We start from the raw sequence: 20,600 nt of genomic DNA, 5'->3' as shown, positions 1-20,600 counted from the left end.
GTAGCGTTGTCCGATAGGATTCTGACTTCCCGGTTCCGAAGAAGCGGGAGGAAATGTCGCAGAGCTAGCCGGACCGCTCTGGTTTCCAGACGGTTGATTGACCACTTCGCCTCCACCGTGGACCACGTCCCCTGCGTGGCGCTTCGATCGCAGACTGCACCCCAGCCTGCTAGACTGGCATCGGTGGTCACCACCACCCGATTTGGCAGATCGAGGGATACGCCACGGGCCAGGTTCGGCGGATCCAACCACCAGCCCAGACTGTCCCTGGCATTCTGCGGGAGCGGGAGAATCATCTGGTAGTCCTGCGATACTGGTTTCCAACGGGAGAGGAGTGCCCACTGTAAGGTCCTGATGTGCGCGAAAGCCCAAGGTACAAGGTCGATGGTGGACCCCATCACTCCCAGGAGTTGCAGGTAGTCCCAGGAAGTGGGCTCTGGTAACGCAGAGAACCGTCGTGTGTGATCCCGCAAGGATTGAGCTTTGTCCTGGCGCAGAAAAACTTTGCCCAGTAGGGTTTCGAAGGTCGCCCCCAAAAAAACCCAAGCGTTGCGAGGGCATGAGGGAGCTCTTGGAGAAGTTCACTACCCATCCCAGGGAATGTAGAAACCGTACTACTCGAGTCACCGCTGAGCGTCCATGATCGAATGACTTCGCCCAGAGGAGCCAATCGTCCAGATAAGGATGAACCAGGATGCCCTCCTTCCGGAGAGCTGCCGCCACGACTACCATGATCTTGGTGAAGGTGCGCGGCGCCGTCGCCAATCCGAACGGGAGAGCCGTGAACTGAAAATGCTGGTCCAGAATTTTGAAACGAAGGAAACGGTGGTGGTCCGGGCGGATGGGAATGTGCAGGCAGGCCTCCGTTAAGTCCAGGGAGGAGAGGAACTCCCCCCGATGCACCGCCGCAATCACTGACCGGAGTGTTTCCATGCGGAACCGGACGACTCGAAGGGATTTGTTGACTTCCTTGAGGTCTAGGATAGGCCGGAAGGAACCGTCCTTCTTTGGTACGACGAAATAGATGGAATAGTGGCCCGAGCCCACCTCTCCGAAGGGCACGGGCGCAATAGCGCCTATCTCCCGGAGTCTGTCCAGAGTCAGCAGCACCGCTCCTCTCTTGAGGTCCGAGCCACAGGGGGAAAAGATGAACCTTCCCTGCGGGGGGCGGACAAATTCCAATGCATAGCCGTGTTTTATGGTATCCAGGACCCACTGGTCCGAGGTGATCCGTGCCCACTCCGCGTAGAAATACGTTAGTCGGCCCCCAATCCTGGGGACAGGGGAGTGGGCGAGACTGGCATCATTGTGAAGACTTGGTATAGGGGTTCCCGGTTCCGGGAGTAGTGCGTGCGGGCCGACGCCCGCGAAAGGAGCGCGACCAGGGCTGAGACCTGGGGGCGGATGACCGGGAGCCCGCCTGTCTGTATCCCCTGTAGCGCCGTTGCGCTCTGGCTCTGGTCCGAGAAGAAGAAAATGCTCTGGATGGTCGAAACCTATCCTCCGGCAGCCGATGAACAGCGTTCTCCCCCAGGGACTTGATGATCTGGTCCAAATCCTCCCCGAAGAGGAACTTGCCCCTGAAGGGAAGAGAGCCCAGACTCGACTTAGAGGACGTATCAGTTGCCCAATTGCGTAGCCACAGTAGTCGTCGTGCTGCCACTACCGAAACCATGGATCTTGCGAGGACCCGAAAAAGGTCGTACGAGGCGTCCGCCCCATACGCCACTGCGGCTTCTAGCCGATCTGCCTGGGCAGCCTCATCGGACGGCAGGTTCTGAGACGTGAGGGGTGAGACCTCGAAAACCCGCTTAAGGAAAACTTCCAACTTACGATCCTGTGTGTCCCGCAACGCCGCACCTCCCGTCACTGGGATAGTCGTCCTCTTCGTGACCGCCGACACTGCGGAGTCCACCTTTGGGACCTTGATGAGGTCCAGAAATCTTCGGGGAGCGGGTACAGCTTTTCCATAGCCCGGCTGCTCTTCAGGGAGGCCTCCGGGGTGTCCCATTCCCTGGTGAGAAGTTGTAAAAACGAGTCATGAATGGGAAAAGCCCGAGCCCTCGGCCGGAGTGCCGCCAGGACAGGATCTCCCTTCCTTGAAGAAGTGACGACAGCGGGAGCTACTGGGGCAGGCGGGTCTGGTGGCGGGTCCAAATCTAATTCTTGGATGATCTACGGGATGAGGTCGTCCAGCTCTTCCCTCTGGAAGAGGCGTAGGGTACGCGGATCATCCCCCTCCTGCGTGCTGTCCCCTTGTCCCCCATCCGGGAGGTCAAGTCCATGTCCCGCTGGGTCTGGCACCGCCCCCACTGCCGCGGGCGTGGATCGGACCCGGGTAGGGAGGCGGGAGGTCCCCACTCCCGGAGGGTCGGGGGGGGCCGGCGTCGAGGGCGACATCCGAGGGATCTTAGGAGGGGGGGGTCCCACAGGTGCTTCCAGCCCCTGCAGATAAGCGGTATGCATGAGCAGGATAAACTCCGGAGAGAACCCCGGCCTGCTCGGGTGCGCTTCGGGGGCGGCGTGGTTCCTGCTCCCTGGCTCTGGGTGCTTGGTTCCTGCACCAAAATCGGGGGAACACCCCCGCTGGTAGAGTCCTCCAGGGATCCGTTCTCCCTCGTGGCCTCCAGGGATCCGTTCCCCCTCGTGGCCTGCGCCTCAGGGCGCTCAGAATGTAAAATGGCCGCCGTTCCCGCCAAAAATGGCGGAGTGGCCGGCCTGCGCCGCCCGGGCAAAAAAGAGAAATCAGTCAGGGACTGTGAGGTACCTTCCCCCCCGGGAAGGCATCGTGCACAGATGCCCTCCCGGGAAATCCGGGACCCCGGGTCTCCGCAGGCCGCACAGCGGGACGGCCGCGGCATCGGGATCGCTGTAGGAGAAAAGAAAAAGCCACGGGGGGGGCCACGCGCACAAAAGCGCCGCTGCGGGGGGGCCCGGTCGGCCCGCACTGCCCGCTGTCCGAAAATAGAGGAGGGTGCCGCGGGGGGGCCTTCCCGGCCACACGACCCGCCCCAGACATCTTTCCCTAAATGGCTCAGCAGCCCATGAGGAGCTGTAAAATGGCCGCGGATGAGGGAGTAAAGAGCGAAGAGGCCGGCTCCACCGGCTTTCACAGGCACCGGGGGCTGAGCTGTGAAGGAAAAAACTACAAAGGAAAAACAAACTTACCCCTGGCTGCAACGAGAAATAAACAGCAAGGCCGCAGAGAAGAGACAAGGAAGATAAGCCACTCCCCAGAAGTTGAAAGAACTCTGCCTTTTTCTTTTTTTTAACTTAATACAAACTTGATACAAACTTGATCCACAGAAAAAGACAACAACAAGCCATAATCAAGCAAGAAAGTGAAGAAAAAGGAAAAGGAGGGGAAGCCTGATTCCCCTACTCGCATCTGCTGGAGTCAGAAGATACTGAACTCCTGCAGAGGGGGTAGTAGTATATATGGATACGCCCCCTCAAAGCTTGTGCTGACTCCATCTGCTGGATTGGGGACATAATCCACTGTCTGGACTGATCCAGGTACGTACAGGGAACACAAAACTTTCCAAAGCCTCCTCCGGCAGAGGATAAAGCTTGTCCATTGCTTTCGTTACTTTTAAACCCAAATCTGGGGTGTCCCATTCTCTGAAGAGCAGATCAGTCACCAAGAAATGAAAGAGAAAAGCCGTCGGAGGACCCCTCAGGCCCAACAACACAGGTTCCATAGACCCCAAGCAATACTCTTCCTGAGGTGCCTCAGTCCCTAATTCCCCCAAAATGGAATGAGAGACCCAGGTTCCTCCTTTCGGAACAGTCGGACCACCTTTGGTTCATCTCCTTTGATGACAGGGGACCGACGAGCAGCACCTCTGCTGCTGATCCCCCTTACCCTCTACCCCCCCCCCTCGGGGGCTGGGCTGGTAAGTCCTGACCGTCCTGGTCCTGTGAGTCTGAAGAGGTATCTGACTCCACCTGAGGCGGCAAAGTCCTTTTTGTTTTGGAGGACCCTCAGTCTGGGGCCTCTTTTTTGCCTCAGGGAGTGGAACCGGAGAAACAATGGGGTTAGTAGCCTGTTTTTTTTTTTACTTGCCTTCCTGGCCTTAAAGGCCTTATGCATCAATAAAATGAAGTCTGATGAAAGTGAAGATGAAGAGCCCTCAGAATCTGTGTCTACATCTTCCCCCTGTGCCTCATCAGCTGTAAAAATCGGCAAGGCAGGCTGGGGAGAGAGAGGAGGCGGAAGATTCCCCTCCCCCTATCGTGACCTGAGCCGCTGTGAAGAAGGAACCTAAAATGGCGCCCGTTCCCGCGCTTAGCAGGAAGGGCCCTGAAAAAGAAGGCGGTGGCAGCTCCCCAAACACGACGGATACCGACCTGCCACGAAGAAACCTCCCCTCCCCCAGAGCCGCAAGCACGGCAAGCCTTCCTGAAGGCATGAGAGAGCCGAGAAGTAAAAACAAAATCTTTTTTTTTTTTTTTAAAGGGAGAAAGCCGGCAGTAAGAACCCCCCACGCTCCCCGACTGCCATGGCAGGAAAGGAAAAGGAGAGCCGCGAACGCTAACAGAAACGCTGGTCAGAGGAAACAAAAGCCTTTTTTTTTTTTTTTTTTTTACAATCAAACCTGTTCCGTGGTTCCCGGGTCTTGTGAAGTGGTCCCGCTGGGGCGAGTGATCCGGGCTCCCCGGTATCACCCCAGACTCGGCTGCACCGTGGCAAAGCAAGGGCCCTCGACCCTGAGCCGCAGCCGCCTCTAATACCAGGGGGGATGGTCCCCTCAGGATCTACCAACCCCCTGGAAGGCTGAAGGACGTATTCCTTTCTTCTTTCTTTTTTACTTAAATTAAGTTAATTAAAACCTATCTACCCAATTACTGTCTCTAACTTGTTTTTTACCAAGTACCCAGAACAGACTGCGAGTTTTGCACCTCTACCACCTGCTGGAGACAGAGTAACACTGGCAGACTGTGGGTGGCACCTCAGGGTATATAAGGCAGAGTCTGGACTGATCCGGGTACGTCCAGGGAATCGGATCTTCAGTGAACCTCTTCCCTTAAATCGTCTGCAATACCAAGAGTATGCAGGGAATGGAAATAAGGGATGATAACTCTTCTTTACGAAAGAAGCACGGCATTGAATAGAATGGCTCTGTCCGCCAAGGCCTCCTCATCAGGTCTGTGGGCTAGTCCGGGGAATCCTCTGAAGGGAAGATGTCCTCTTCCACTCTTCTGCCCTGGGTTTCTGCAGGAGCCAAAGGCACTGAAAGCTTAACAGATAGGTCCTTGCTTTCCCTGTCCCATACAAAAAGCCTGTAGGCCTATAAATAACTTGAGATTGCAGCCTAGGTCAAGGAGGAAGCGTCAAAATTAGGTGAAGCCTGCAAGAGAAACTGCTGAAACTGCAGATTTGGAGACCATCGCGCCATCCCCTCAGAACTAAGAGCAGGAGGCTCAAATTCCCCCCTCGCTGCCCCAAAATGGCCGCCAAGCTCCCTCCAATTCGAGGATCCCCAGGAGAAAATACGCGGTGTCAAGTCACCAGTTGCAGACCTTGCTGTGGGCATGAAATGGTTACTTCAGACCTGCCCCCTGAGCCTTATGACCATCACAGCACATTTTACTGCTTCCTCCCGCTTGTAACGTCCGAAGGTTTCCAAGCCTCACACAGTGCAGTTTAGTTCCCACGCTCCGCCGCCGCCATTACTGGCACAGCGTGTGCCATCACAGTCAGAAGAAAATTAATTCCCTGGTCACTCACCCAGGCTCTGCTCCCTCCACAGAGGCTCCGATAATCAGCCCCCACCACGATCCCGCGCCACCGCTATTCTCCTAGGGTTGCCCAAGCTCCACTGCTGTCTTTTTTTTAAATGATTTTATTGCTGGAGAACAGCCAGTAATTAAAAGGGCAGCACTGAAATAAACAAATGATCCAAAGCCTGAAGAGACACAGCAGGGAAGGAGGAAACAACCAGGGGAGAAAAGGGGAGGAAGGAGTTCCAAACTGTCCTTCTGGAAGTCCCCTGGTCCTGCTACGCTATACTGAGGAAGTGAGCCATATTGTCTCTTCAGGAGCTGAAATGCTCCACTTTTCTGATTTTCTTTCTTTTTTTTTTTTTTTTTTACTATGCAGGACCCCAGCTCACCCGAGAGGGGGAGCACCAGGTTTTCACCTCAGGATCCTTCCCCAATTTTCCTCTTCGGCTAACAAGGCCACAGTCCACAGCAGAGGATGCTTTCCTAGCATCTGCTGAGGCTAGCACATATGCATATGAGGAGTGACATCAACGAGCCTGTTCATCTCTGTCTCCATCTGCTGGTCAGTGTGCCGAGTAAACCTGCCAGGGCACCTCTCTGCATTAGGGGATAATGGTTAATGCCTTCATTTGCATAAGATATCCAGGCGAGGGCATTAAGCAGGATGTACGGTTTTACATGCATATTTTTTCTGCGCAAAACTTTGTTGCATCAGGAGGAAAATTGGTACACAAAAAAAGTGTGCGCATAACTGCAGGTAAAACTGTGCACTCTGCTGAACGCATCTTATTACATCGACCCAATGGATTATACTCTGCTTTGTTACTGTAGGGAATAGAAGGCTATCAACTTTTAATAAATAAATACTTACTGACATCAGAATTAGGGGTCAGCCTATGGCTTAATAGCGACGCTGCTCTATAGAAGGCCCCACATTCCATCCCAGCCTAGACTTTTTAAATTACTTTTTTTTTTTTAGTCAACTTTTATTTTTGTCTGGTTTTATTTATTATTTATTGCTCCCAATACTGTTTTTGTTTTTATGAAGTCTAAATTTTGATTTTATTTTATGATTTATTTGCCTTTTATAATATGTTGAAATTGTTTTATGAATATTGTCTTGTACATTACCCTAGGCCTTTTAAGAGTTAGGCGATTCATAAATTCTGAATAAATGTAAATGACTCTTGTTCCTGGGGCCAGCAGGGGCTAGAAATGCTGCTCTGGTAGGAGAATCTGGTTCCATCCTAGCTCTGGACCTCCTGCTCCTCAAGCTTATAGAGGTTAACAGTGCTGCTCTATAGGAGGCCTGGGTTCTAGCTCAACCTTGACCCCTGTTCCTCTGTTTCATAAGGACTGAGAATGCTGTTCTATAAAAGATTTCTGGGTTCTAAGTCTGCCCTGACTCTGCTCCTTAGCTGTGTGGGGTTAAGAATGCTGCTCTCTAAGAGGCCTGGGTTCTACCCCAGTACTGACCCCTGTTGCTGAAGCCTGCAAGGAAGGACTGGGAACGCTGCTATACAGAAGGGTCCAGGATGGATTCACAGTCGTGAATCCCTGGACCCAACCCCACATCATTCCTCCAGCTACAAAACAGCCCTACACACATACAGACTGTCTACACTCAAACACAAGCGAGACTTCTATGCCAAAAAAATCCATGACTATAAATTCAACCCCAAAGTTCTTTTCTCCTATGTCGCCAGTCTCACCACCCCCAGCCCACTGACCATACCAGACTCTGAGGCTGCAACCAAATGTGAAGAACTGGCCAACTACTTCCAAAGTAAAATATCCAACCTGCTCTCCAGATTTCCCCTCACCAACCTCTGTTCCCCCACGAACCTACCCTCGGTTCCCTCTTCATCTCAGCCTACAATGGCCACACTTGATCTTACTTCCTCCAAAGAGATCATAAGCCTCCTTCGAAAACTCAAACCAGCCTCCCACCCCAACGACACCATCCCCACCAAAGCCCTAATAGCCATCCCCAACAGCATAGCCGGAGCCATAGCAGATATTATCAACTGCTCCCTCACCCACGGGATGGTCCCAGATTCACTCAAGCACGCTGTTGTCAAACCCCTCCTCAAGAAACCGTCCCTGGACCCAAAAGATCCTTCCAATTTCCGCCCCATCTCCAACCTCCCTTTTATCTCCAAGCTAATGGAAAAAGTGGTTAACTCACAACTCATGGACTACCTCGAAAATCATGATATCCTCCATGTTTCCCAATTTGGCTTCAGGAAGCACTTCAACACCGAATCCTTACTCCTCTCCCTATCCGACTATCTTCTCAGAGGTCTGGGCCAAGGCCACAGCTACCTCCTTGCCCTCCTCGATATTTCAGCAGCCTTTGATACTATCAGCCACCACCACCTCCTGACACGGCTAGAAACCATCGGCATTTCAAGACATCTCAAGAAACTCAAGACATGGCTATTTCTACAAGCCTTCCCTGATCTATGACATCCCCTACTGCTACAACTAGGTATAGGATACTATGTATAGTTGATTACAATTCAGTCCTGTATACTAGTGTCTATTATAGCCTTATGTATATATCTTTATATTATTTATTTCTGAGACTAAATATTACCTATTTCTATGCTAGCCATTACTCTGGCTTTTCCTCCTCCCAGTTCAAGTGCCCCTGTTTATTGTAACTTTTCACTCTCTTCTTCTCTCCTAGCCTATTGTTCACGTTGTTGTTAATGTTATTGCACCACTGTTTATTGTAAACAGATACGATATGATTGGTATCATGAGTGTCGGTATAAAAAAGCCCTAAATAAATAAAATAAAAATAAATCTCAGGAATAGCTCTCGCCTGGTTCAAATCTTATCTCTCTAACAGAAAGTTCTCTGTTAAAATTGGAAACAACCTATCTACCTCACACCCCTTACAACAAGGAGTCCCGCAAGGCTATTCACTCTCCTCTACCCTCTTCAATGTATACCTCACCCCACTCTGCCAGCTCCTTTCCGACCTTAAACTCAAATTCTATCTTTATGCTGATGATGTTCAGATCATCATTCCTATTCACAACTCCATATCCGACGCCCTGGAGCATTGGGAAAACTGCCTTGCATCCATTAACTCCCTCCTTACCAATCTCCAACTTGCCCTCAACACAAACAAAACTGAACTCCTCCACATATCCTCACACCCCCCTGACCCTAAACTTAACCTCCTCACAGCTCAACCCTCCGTCAGGGACCTTGGTGTCCTCCTTGATCCCAATCTTAGCATGAAACCCCACATTAACGCTATCCTCAAAGCAGGCTTCTTCAAACTCAACGTTCTGAAGAAACTCCGACCCCTGCTATACACCCAAGATCTCCGCACAGTGATACAAGCCACCCTCACCTCCAAACTTGATTACTGTAATGCACTCCTTCTAGGGTTCCCCCTGTCTTCGATAAGACCTCTTCAATTATTGCAAAACGCCACCGCAAGACTCATCACCAACACACGTAAACACGAACACATTACCCCCATCCTCTCCCGCATACACTACAAAACTCTCACCAAAATTCATAAGTCCATTTATAGCCACAACTCCAACTGGCTCGACCTCCCCTTCACTGCCCCCCGATCCACCCGTACCACCAGATCTGCCAGCAAAGGTACCCTACATGTACTTTCGTTGAAAACAGCTCATCTCTCCTCTACCCGCGACCGCGCCATTTCCATTGCCGGTCCAGCTCTCTGGAACTCACTACCTGTCCACATGCGCCTAGAACCATGTGCGATCAAATTCAAAAAGAAACTAAAAACTTTTCTGTTCAGCCATGACTACCCAGAATAGGCTCACACCATCCTCACCTCAGTCCGTTCCCCCCCAGGAGACCGCCCTTTTCCTTACATTAAGGAGATAATTACTTTGTAAATTGTTATTCTCTTGTAACAACATCTTGTTTTGTTATTTAATCTATCCTCCATTCTGCCTATGTTTATCCCCCTCCCTGTTATATTCTCCCTGTTGATATGTACTTTCCAAGCCTTTCAGTTGATATGTGAACCGGTATGATGTCCTCACTAATACCGGTATATAAAAGTTTCTAAATAAATAAATAAATACATTTCCCATTCCTAAGGGCTGCTCTGTAAGCAAGCTTGGCTTCCATTCCAGCTCTGTCCCATGCTCCTCAGGCCTACAGGAATTGGGAGCGCTATTGTATATGAAATTGAGGTCACCCTCCAGTCCCAGGCGGGTGAGGAGGGGAAATAACGGTTTTTGGACATGCTCACATGCAGGAGGGGTATAATCACAGAGTGTGTTCATGTGGGGAAGGGGGGAGAAAAACATCTCAGCACGTGCCCACGCAGCAGACCGACACCTCTCCGAGGTGGCGGAGGGAGACTCGTTCTCTCTCTCATACATATGGGGGATGGCACAGGCCCATGTAACCTGCCCTTCCTGTGCATGTGCTTCAGACTGATTGTGAATGTCAGCAAAATGGACTCGTATGAAGTGAGAGCCAGCAGGGCAGTACCTGTGGGGTATAGGGATGAGGAACACATTATCCTGGACTCTGACCCGGACTCTGATAGTAGGAGTGACAGCTGGGCCCACGGCTGTGACAGGAAGCTGTGGAGAGAGAGAGAGAGAGAAGAGCCATGGGACTGCTCGGCAAGTAACAGGAATGTCACGAATGTCAGACCGCTATTTGATTCCCTCCTCTTTCTGAGAACATGAGCCCTCCCTACTAACCCAGAACTGAACATTAAGGGGTCCGTATTCTGTGCTATTTGTCTCACTAAGTTTGGACTCAGCCAGACAAATGGTAGGATTTAAAAATTCTACCAAGGTCAGCAGCCACCGCTTAAGTGGCTACATTTTATCTAGCTAAAAAGTTAGCTTGCTAAGTGAGGAGTGGTGCGGGGGCGTTCCAGGGAAGCACCACTTGTCTGGATAATTGAGCCGGATAAATGCAGCTAATTCAGCACAGTGAGCTGAAGAAGTCTAGGACGGCTAGTCGGCTGCCCTAAGGTTCACTGAATAAACATAATCGGTGGCGCAGCTGAATCTCTCAGCCAAGACAGCCGGAGAAGTTTATCCGGATAATTTCGCAGCTGGATAGCAGCTGAATATTGCTCTCAGAGGGACCAATTTCAAAGCAGTAAAAAGCATTTTACCTGTTTAGAATTGGCCGCCTGAAAATGGCCTGCAGTGTGAAAGCACGCAGGGGCTTCTAGCCCCACTCAGAGGAGATGATTTCGCGGGAGGAAGAGCGGGCGTGCAGACTGCATTTTCAATCTTTGCATGCAGCAGGAGCGAAGGACTGTGTAACGCTTGCAGCTGTGGCAGATTTCAAGAGGAAAGCATGTGCATGCTCAGGGGCGGATTGGCCTATCGGGGGGGGGGATCGGGCATCCCCCGGTGGGCCGGTCGCTCTAGTCACGTGGTTTGCCGAGCGCAGCTGTGACAGAGCCGCGCTCGGCAGATCACGTGGTATCTCCTGGGCGGCGAACCCCCGGGCCGGTCGTCATCGGGAATCCGCCCCTCTGCATGATTTCACTTTGAGAACTGGCAGAAAGCCCGCAGTGATTGTCCCAATGCCGACAGTTTGAAAATCTGCCAGTATTACTGACCTTGCCATTCTCACCTCATTCACCGTCTCCTGGATCCCAGGGAAAACCATCCCAACCCCTGCTCTAGTTTTAGGGAAGCTTCGCTTTCAGTTTTTCTTTTTTCAAATAATTTATCAATGTTTATAATAGCAGATAAAAAGGGGAGTAAAATCACGAGTCTTTTTCCCTCTGATTCTTCCCTATTTTAGTAAACAGTGAAATTCCTGGGGAAAATAAAAGAAAAACTGAAAACCAGAGGAAAATTGGTTCCTACCTGCTAATTTTTGTTCCTGTAGTACCACAGATCAGTCCAGACTCCTGGGTTTTGCCTCCCTGCCAGCAGATTTATTTATTTATTTATTTATTTATTAACTTTTATTTACCGACATTCGTGCAGCACATCATGCCGGTTTACAAAGAACTCAAGTGGGTGATACACTGAAACATTATAACAAGAACAATGTACAATGAATAAAATAAAAGTAAAGTTATAACGATGTAACCTTAGAACAAAATACTATTCCTTACAATAAGGACCCATTGACCGATCATGATCAAAAATAAAATTAAGCCGTAGGGGGAATGATGTTTCTTCTAGGGTATCCATGGGTGGTGCGGGGGGAAGCATAGGAAGGTGTGGGGAAAGTTCGAACAGAGGGGGCTGGGGACTTTCTCTGTCTCCATCTCCCAGATGGAGACAGAGAAAGTTTCACTGACACTGTACATAACCCAGGGTGCCACCTGCAGTCCCTCAGTATTACCTGTACCCAAGCCAACATGACAGCAACCACCATACATTTCTAAGCAAACTCGCTCCCCTCCAACAAGCCGGAAGGAGGTGAAGTTGCGCAAAAAGACAATGGAAAACTTCTTTCCCAAATTTAACATAAGCGATCAGCACTGAAAACCACCAACTCTGCACTATATACAAAGCAACAGTGGACTCCAACCTCAGTAAATGGGCAGGTCTCTGGAATTATTTGTGGTACTACAGGAATGAAAATTAGCAGGTAAGAACCAATTTTCCTTTCCCTGTATGTACCCAGATCAGTCCAGACTCCAGGGATGCACCTAACTCCCATTAACTTGAGTAGGACGGGAGAGTTCTGCTCGTACAACACTCTCACTAAAGCACACGGAAGCCGGAGCCCCGACATCCAAGCGATAATGCCTAGCAAAAGTGGGCAATGACTACCCAGTAGCCACCCAGCAAATTTCATGTGGAGACATTGGATGTGACTCAGCTCAGGAAGTCGCCTGAGAACGCATCAAGTGTGCCCCCAAACCTCCCGGCAGCGGGCACCTTTAGAAATGTAAGTCGATTCGATCGTTTCCTTCAGCCATTGCACAATTGTATCCTTAGATGACTTATTTCCTTCTCTGGACCACTCCACAGTATAAAGAGGTGATACGATCTACAAGGAGGAGATACGATCTATGGAAATCATAAGTGATCTTTAGATACCTCAATAATGCATGCATCTGATCTAAGAGCCTAAGCTCCCCCGCATGAGGCATAGAGGAATCCAAATCCATAAAAGCTGGAAGCTCTTCTGTCTAACTAAGATGGAACGCCGAGACTATCTCAGGCAGAAAAGAAGGCACCATGCATAAAGACACCCCCGAATCTGACATCTGTAGAAAGGGATCTTCACACAATAACGCCTGAAGCTCCGAAATTCTCCTGGCTGAACAAATAGCCACCAAGAAAACCACTTTAACAGTCAAGTCTTTAACCATAGCTCTCTTTAGTGGATCAAAGAGAGCCTCACACAATCCTCTAAGGACTAGATTCAGATTTCAAGATGGACAAATGTTCCACACCTGAGGGCATAAGTTCTTAGCTCCCTGAAGGAATCATAGAACATCTGGATGTGTGGATAGAGGATACCCTTGCACCTTACCCCAGAGACAACCGAATGTCACTACTTGGACACTTAGAGTTAAAGGCCAGTTCCTTGACCAGAACCTTTCTGTAAAAAAGCCAAAATTTGCCACACCTTAGCCTGAACAGACTGAAGTTGCATTCCGTCAACAGCAGACTAGGACTCTAAGATCCTCCAAATTCGCACATACATCAAGGTTGTAGAAGGTGGAAATAACCGCTTTGGAATATTCCCTCCATCTCAGTTGTCTCCTCTCAGAAGCGAAGCTGTGAGACAGAAGTGAGCCACCTGACCCAAAAATATTGGGCCCTAGTGGAAAACAGCCAACTGATGTCCAAACCTCAGGGGCCCATCTATGGCCATGTTGATCAGATCTGGGAAGCATTGTTGATGTGGCCACTTTGGAGCTACCAGTATCACGTTGCCTGGATGTTTCTCTATCCACCGTAATCCCTTGTCCACAAGAGGCCAAGGGAAGGAAGACAAAGAAGAATCCCTCGAGTCCACAGCAGCACCAGAGCTCCGATTCCTTTGTACCGTGTTCTGTTCAGAGACTACAAAACCGCAACGCCTTGGTATTCTCTTTGCTCGGGATATCCCCATCTTCCATGAATGAGACACATCGCTGCCTCCAACAGCTCCCATTCCCCAGGGTTTAACTTTCTCAGACTGATAAAAGCCACCTGAACGTAGTTCACTCCAGCCGTTCCAAGTGCTGTTCTGCCCAGAGAATCAACTCACGGGTCTCTTGAACCGCTGCCTGATTCTTGGTTCCACCTTGACGGTTGATGTAGTCCACAGTCATTGAAACTTCTGATAGGATCCGTACTGGAAGGCCGCATAACCTTGGCTGGCAGGCAAACAATGCATAATGCACCGCTCTCATCTCTAACCGACTGTTAGGCCACGAGGTTTCCTGTTTTGACCACTGGCCCTGCACCGTCTGATCTTGCCACATCACCCTCCATCCAGAGAGGCTTGCATTGGTGGTAACTATTATCCAATTCAGAATTGCCAATTCTGCACCATGCTCCAGACTGGTTGAGTAAGCACTATGAAAGGCTGTCCCTGGCTTCCTCCTCTAACGGACAAGGAAGATGAAACTCTTCCAATAATGGATTCCAGCAGAAGAGCCCCTGCAGAAGCCGCATACACATGAACGCCCAAATACATTAATTCCAATGTCGATGTCATAGAACCCAGACCTGGGCACAGAAAGCTCTAGCAGAAGCCTATTTTGACTCTGCAATTTCAGCAAACTCTCCGTGAGAAACACTCTTGCTGTTAAGTGTGTTGAACTGACCTCCCAGATACTCCAGAGTTTGTAAGAGGACTACATGGCTCGTTGCTAGGTTCACCACTCATCCTAGAGACTTCAAGCACCTCGGTATCTTTTGTACTGATTGTCAGAGGTCATTTGATTTTGCATGAATAAGCCAGTAATCCAGATACAGATACATCAACACACCCTCCTTTTACAATGCAGCTGCCCCCACCACCATCACACCTTGGTGAAGGTCCGTGTAGCTGTCGCCAGCCGAAGGAAAGGGCTTGAAACCGAAAATATTCCCTTAGGACCATGAACCTCAGGAATCTCTGGTGCTCTAGCCTCATGGCTACGTGCAGATACGCCTCTATCAAGGCGAGAGATGCCAAGAACTCTCCCTTGTGTACTGCCACTATGACGGACCTCAGAATTTCCATGAGGAAACGGGGAACCTTGACAGCTGCATTTACCTTCATCAAATCCAATATCTTTTGATTTGGTTACAGGGGGGAAAAGAAACAGGATGCTTAACTTAAAATTGACCTCTAGCCACACAAAGCATGTTCAGGGTACGAGCCAACAGACTCTCAATCATATGCAATTTCTCTCTCTTCTAGAAGTGAGAAAGCCAACTTCCCATCGGAATTCTCCAATGTCTCATGATCCACACCCCCTTGAACATTTAAAAGTGTTTGTATACTGCTTTTACAAAATAAAATTGGTCAAAACAGTTCACATACAGGCACATACATAATATAAAATACAAATGCAAACATAATAGAACAAAATAAAAATAAAATAACAAAAATAAAACAGATAAAATACAACTAAAAAGTAAGTAATGAATTAAAATGAATATCCAGTTTAAATAAACAAAAGGAGACAAGACAAAAATATTGTCAGTTAACATAAATGTGAAACGTGGGAGAGATATTAATCGAGAAACATTAGGTGTGTTCTGATATGAGAGTCTCAAAAGCAGATTGAAAAAGATACGTTTTTAGTGATTTCGTAAATTCCTGTGAATTTGAAATTTGACGAAGAGTGTTTGGTAAGTTATTCCAAATAGATGGGTCTGCAACAGAAAAAGCTCTCTTGCTAGTAATGTCCAGCCTTGCAAGGCAGACCGATGGAACGTCTAATAGGTTTTTATTTAAGGATCTTAAATGTCTTGTTGGTTTGTAGATACGCAAATTGGAACATAGCCAAGTTGAAGACGGGTAATGTATGAGTGAGTGAATGGTGACAGCCTCCCTGCAGCATTTGCCCACTGTGACTGAAATGGGAGGCCCAAGCACGTGATCCCTACATAGTAGGTTGCTTTGCCTTTGCTGGGCACCCCTGCAGAAAGGTCTTCAAAGCCCTGGAAACATTCCACCCTGGAGGAAGAGGATGGATCTATACCAGAGTCCATAGGCCCAACCTTGCTCTCTCCAACCTCTTGGGGAAGCTTCTGCCCTCGGGAACAAAGGAGAACTGACCATTGCCTCACCTCCCACTCCACACCACTCCAGAGACACCATAGGCCAAGGGGATGTCCCAACATTGGCAAAAGTTGTAGTAATCACATCGCTTTGAGCATCTAAACAGCATTGACACAAATGGAGAGAAAGTGAGGACTGAATTGCTATCACACAGCAAGCCTCACAGATAGCAAGGCACTCGGACCTGTTCATCCCTGGCGCATAGCTCTCCTGAACTTCGTCTCTAGGTGGCCTCCTGTGTGCACACCAATGCCACTTGGGCGTACACGTGCACCCCTCCATGAAGCATACAAATACATGCTCAAGACTAGGTTGTGGGCGTACATGCACAAGTACATGCGCAAATACGCACTCATATAGGCCATGGTCGTATGCGCACAAGTACCCACACAAATACACGCTCCAGTCTAGGTTGCAGCCTTAAAACGCTCAAGTACCTGCACAAATTTGCACTCAAGTCTAGGTCACAGACATACACGCTCAAATCTAGGCCATGGCCTTACACGCGGAGGTCCCAGCACATGCAACCGCCAGGCGGTGAGTATGCACGCACATGACTACGCACGCAAGAAAAGAACCGCTGCAGTTGCCTACCACAGGGCCAAGTAAAGGCTGCCTGCACTTTCAATACGTTTAGGCTCGGATCCATTTCCGGCACCAAAATTCATTGGCCTGAAGAGCTTCTCAACAAGCTCAGGCCTCTTGACTGGCCGAGAATCCATGGAGACTGAGGCCAAGAGCCAGCATCTCGCTAAACACGCTTTGCGCATAAGCAAATTAAAACCGGCAGAAGACCTCTACGCCTCCTCAGTGCAAGTGCCTCTCTGCACCTCTGTGGGACAGGGAACTGTCGGCAATAGTTGAGGAGGGGATGCTGCTAGGAATCGAAAATGGCCACTGTTTCTGCGCCGACGGGGAAAGCCTCAGTGCTAGACCCTGTCATCTATGAGGCTTGTTCTACAGGTGCGGCCATGCTTGACGCAGACCCCTGAATGCTTTTGCTGCATGCACACGCAGTTCCTCCCCGCACCTGCAGCACCACCAGCACCTCAACAGCAAGCAGGGGGAACAGTCTCTCAGTGCCATGGAGCCAATACCTGGTTCTCCTCCGCAGGCAGAGAAGCTGGTGAAAAACCCCAATGCCGAGCTCCCCGAGCTGCTGAGGTAGCTTCCCGCCCTGGAACCTCGCTGCTGCACAGATTCCTCTAATTCAATGTTCTCTCTCTCTCTTTTTTTTTTTTTTTTTTTTTAATACTCAGAGCAAATAATGATACATAGAAACCAATACTTTCCTTTGGTTCAGAGGTTTAGGTTCCAGGAGTGCAGGCTACATGGCAGATCAAAAAAAGAAGACTTTTTTTCCTTCAAAACTTACAATACCTAGAATGGAACAAAGAGCTGCTAGCAGAAAAAAACAAATCAGCCAAATTAATAAAAAAAAAAAGGGATCAACTAAAAGAAAACAGCAGCCCTGAGCTTGTGTCTACTTCAGCAGCCTCGTGAAGGGGAGGGATCTGGACCACCGATTTACACCCCACGGAAGAAAGGAGCGAGTGTACAAAAGGGTCACAAACCCCCAGCTCGTCCACCTCGACCAGCCAGGAAAGGACCCACTAGGACCCAAAAACCCCCTGGGAGGAAGGTTCATAAATCCAAAACAGTCTCCTCACTGCAGAACTACAGGTTTTGCACCATCTCCCATCTGCTGGAGTCTCAGAAACTGAGGAACTGCAGGTGGCACACTGGGTTATGTACAGTGTCAGTAAAACTGTGTCTCCATCTGCTGGCAGGGAGGCAAAACCCCCAGGAGTCTGGACTGATCTGGGTATGTACATGGAAAGTCCCTATCTGTATTTGAAGGAGTAGTTTCTTTCTGACACTCCTGGTTCAGATACTATACCCCCTTCTCCTCATCCTAAGCTCCCAGACACAATCCTTATAATCCCATCCTCTTTTCTAATGCTCCAGAAAAAGACATAACCTCCTCTTTTTGGGGTAGATCCTTACCAGTACTCCAGGAGCAGTCATCTAAGCCTCTTCTGCAAGGGGCAGATCCCTTCTAATACTCCCTTTCCATTGGGGAAGACCCTATTAATGCTACACAGGGTCAGACACCATAGCCCCCTCCTCTTCCTTTGTGGACTAGTTCATAACACTTCCCTCTTCCTGTGAGGACCAAATCTGAAATCCCTGCTAGTGCCCCAGGACCAAACATTTCAACCACCTCCTTTCCCTGTGGGTGGCAGATTCCAGTTCATAACATAACAGCACTCTAAAAACATAATTTAATGCCACATGTCCCTCCAACTCACCAGTGGAGTGACACCTGGCACACTCCCTGCACTACAGTCCATGTTGCTCTCTCTTCCACCACTGCCAGCACTAGTCACCCTGGGGATGGAAGTATTAGCAAGGCTGCCATCAACCCCCTGTAGGCCGCTTTTAGTCCGTCCCACCACGGCTCTGTCCACTATCTGTGTCATCTTTGTCTGCCGTGACCTCTTCTTGCCATGCGAGATAGTCTGTCTAGTGGGACATGGGGGGTTCATCCTCTGAGGGTTCAAGAAAGCATCACTATCATCACTGTCTGTCCCAGTGCTGCCCATATCTTCTTCAGTCCTTCCCAAGGGGTCTTTGCGGCTTCTCTTTCTAGGATGGCTCTTCCCAAGGTCATCTTCCAGCCAATCATCAGTGAGATATTGATCAGGAGGTATGAGTGCATCTCTATCTCTGGGTGCCAATAACCCACTGGATACATCCGTCAAGGTCTGACTAAGGATTCTAGACTTGGCACTACCCAAATCACGCATGGCTTGCTGGTACATGGATCTCCCAGTGTTGGGAAAGTCAATATCCATGTCTTTTACTTCGTCCAGTGGCCCTAGAGAAGAATCCTCAGTGCTAGCATCCAAGTGCCTCCTTTCAACTATGGAGGTTTGTCTTCTTTCATTATCTGTGTGTTCTATATCCATTGGCGACCGTTGACCTAAAACCCGCTTCTTGACTGGCCTCAGAGGGACCATACTTTGGTCTTGCTCTTCTTCAGAAGAGTTCGCTTTGTCAGCATCCCAGGTTCTCCACCTGTGACTCACAGGAACCTGTGTGCTGCAAGCCAGAAGATTAATTCCATCCAACAACTCCATGTTGTCCTCTGTACTGGAGGGCTTCAGGTGGCAACCTCCGGCCTTACTTCCTGGGACTCTGGAAGAGCCAGTGGGAGTTATAAAAGGTGCCCCACTATTGTGCTGGGGTCTCCTGGAATCTTGCTCTAGTGCTTGGAAATTCAGAGGACCAGGGCGAGAAGAACACTGGGTCAGAGTCTGCGAACTTTCTGCATCAAACAATTCACTGTCATGGAAGTCTTCAGCGGGCTGTAGAGATGAGAAGGCTGGAGAGTGGGATAAACACAGAGTGAGTGAGTCAGAGCCGGAGAAAGCAAACTAACAAATCTACCGAGCCAATGTATTTAAACAATAATATCCTGCCCCATTCACAACCTAAAAATGCATCCCTACTACATGTCCCTTGGGAATGCAACTATAAAACCTACTAGCCTAGGCAGGACAAGCCAGGCTCATATACATTCAGAGGAGAAAGCATGTCAAGCAAGATTAGGAGGTTAATGAGAGACTATGGTAATAATGTCCTTAAACAGGGAAAAGGTTCTCAGACAGTTCCTGAGTTCTCAGGCTTGTGGCTGGATGATGAGGGGAAGGAGGCTGTGGAGAGGGAGAAAGATAGAGAAGACCAGCAGCTGGGCTGGGGGAATGAGGAAGAGAGATGAGGTGATTGATTCGAGGGCAGCAGCAGCAGCAGCTCAAGGGGGAGAGGATCAACAGAAGAAAAGGGAGAGAAGAAAGCCTGAGAAATAAAGGGAAGGAAAAGCTGGAGGAGAAAAGGAGTCCAGGGAAGCAGATAGAAAAAAGAAATGTTATTCTACAAGAAAATAAAAATAAAAGTCATGCATCACACATGATTTATCATCCTATATACGAAAATTGGTTCTTTCCTGCTAATTTCTCTTCCTGGAGTCCCACAGATCAGTCCAGGCGCATGGGCTTTTCTCCCCTACCAGGAGATGGAGACTGAGAAGAAAAGCTTTACTGAACTCATGATGTTAATACCAGCGTGCCAACTGCAGTCACTTAGTATGCACTGCACCCAAGCAAAACACTTCTAAAACCAGAACTATCCCCCACTCCCAACTGAGCAGGGAAAGATAAGCTCCCAAGCCCATCAATCTATAGAGGAAACTCGACAACCTCTGATTTATTTACACACAGAGCTGTCTTTCTAAGCAGGGTGGGGCTCTGGACTCCAGCAATGAAAATTACCTAGTAAGAACCAAGTTTCATTTCCTTATCGTCCTCCAGATCATTCCAGATGCATGGGATGTATCTAAGCTTCCCTAAACTGGGCAGGCATCCAAAATTCATGCTCATAACAACCACTTTCCAAAACTAGCTGGGTCTAGCCCTTAATGCTTTGCAAAAGTGTGTAGTGAAGACCAAGTGGCTGCCCAACAGATCTCCTGTGGTGAAACCAACTGACATTCAGGATGCCACCTTTGCTCTAGTGGAATGAGCCTTCAGTCCCTCTGGAACAGAGCATCCTTTACGTAGAGTATATAAGCAGACACAATGGCCTCCCCTTCAGTG

General features: G+C 49.3%; 1 protein-coding gene across 1 annotated transcript in view; it reads right to left on the bottom strand.

Moving 5' to 3' along the window:
- Nucleotides 1–20,600, bottom strand: part of TONSL (tonsoku like, DNA repair protein) — a 228,033-nt gene that overhangs the window by 71,943 nt on the left and 135,490 nt on the right. Inside the window, exons 15-16 of the mRNA XM_029587216.1 lie at nucleotides 18,255–19,330; nucleotides 10,228–10,322 (exon numbers count right to left, since the gene is read on the bottom strand). Coding sequence (XP_029443076.1) covers nucleotides 10,228–10,322; nucleotides 18,255–19,330 — 1,171 coding nt within the window. The remainder of the gene's footprint in view (nucleotides 1–10,227; nucleotides 10,323–18,254; nucleotides 19,331–20,600) is intronic.

This window comes from Rhinatrema bivittatum, chromosome 2, assembly GCF_901001135.1.
Source record: "Rhinatrema bivittatum chromosome 2, aRhiBiv1.1, whole genome shotgun sequence".
Lineage (NCBI taxonomy): Eukaryota > Metazoa > Chordata > Amphibia > Gymnophiona > Rhinatrematidae > Rhinatrema > Rhinatrema bivittatum.
The sequence above is the reverse complement of the archived record's forward strand: the minus strand, read 5'-3'. Positions and strand labels throughout refer to the sequence as shown.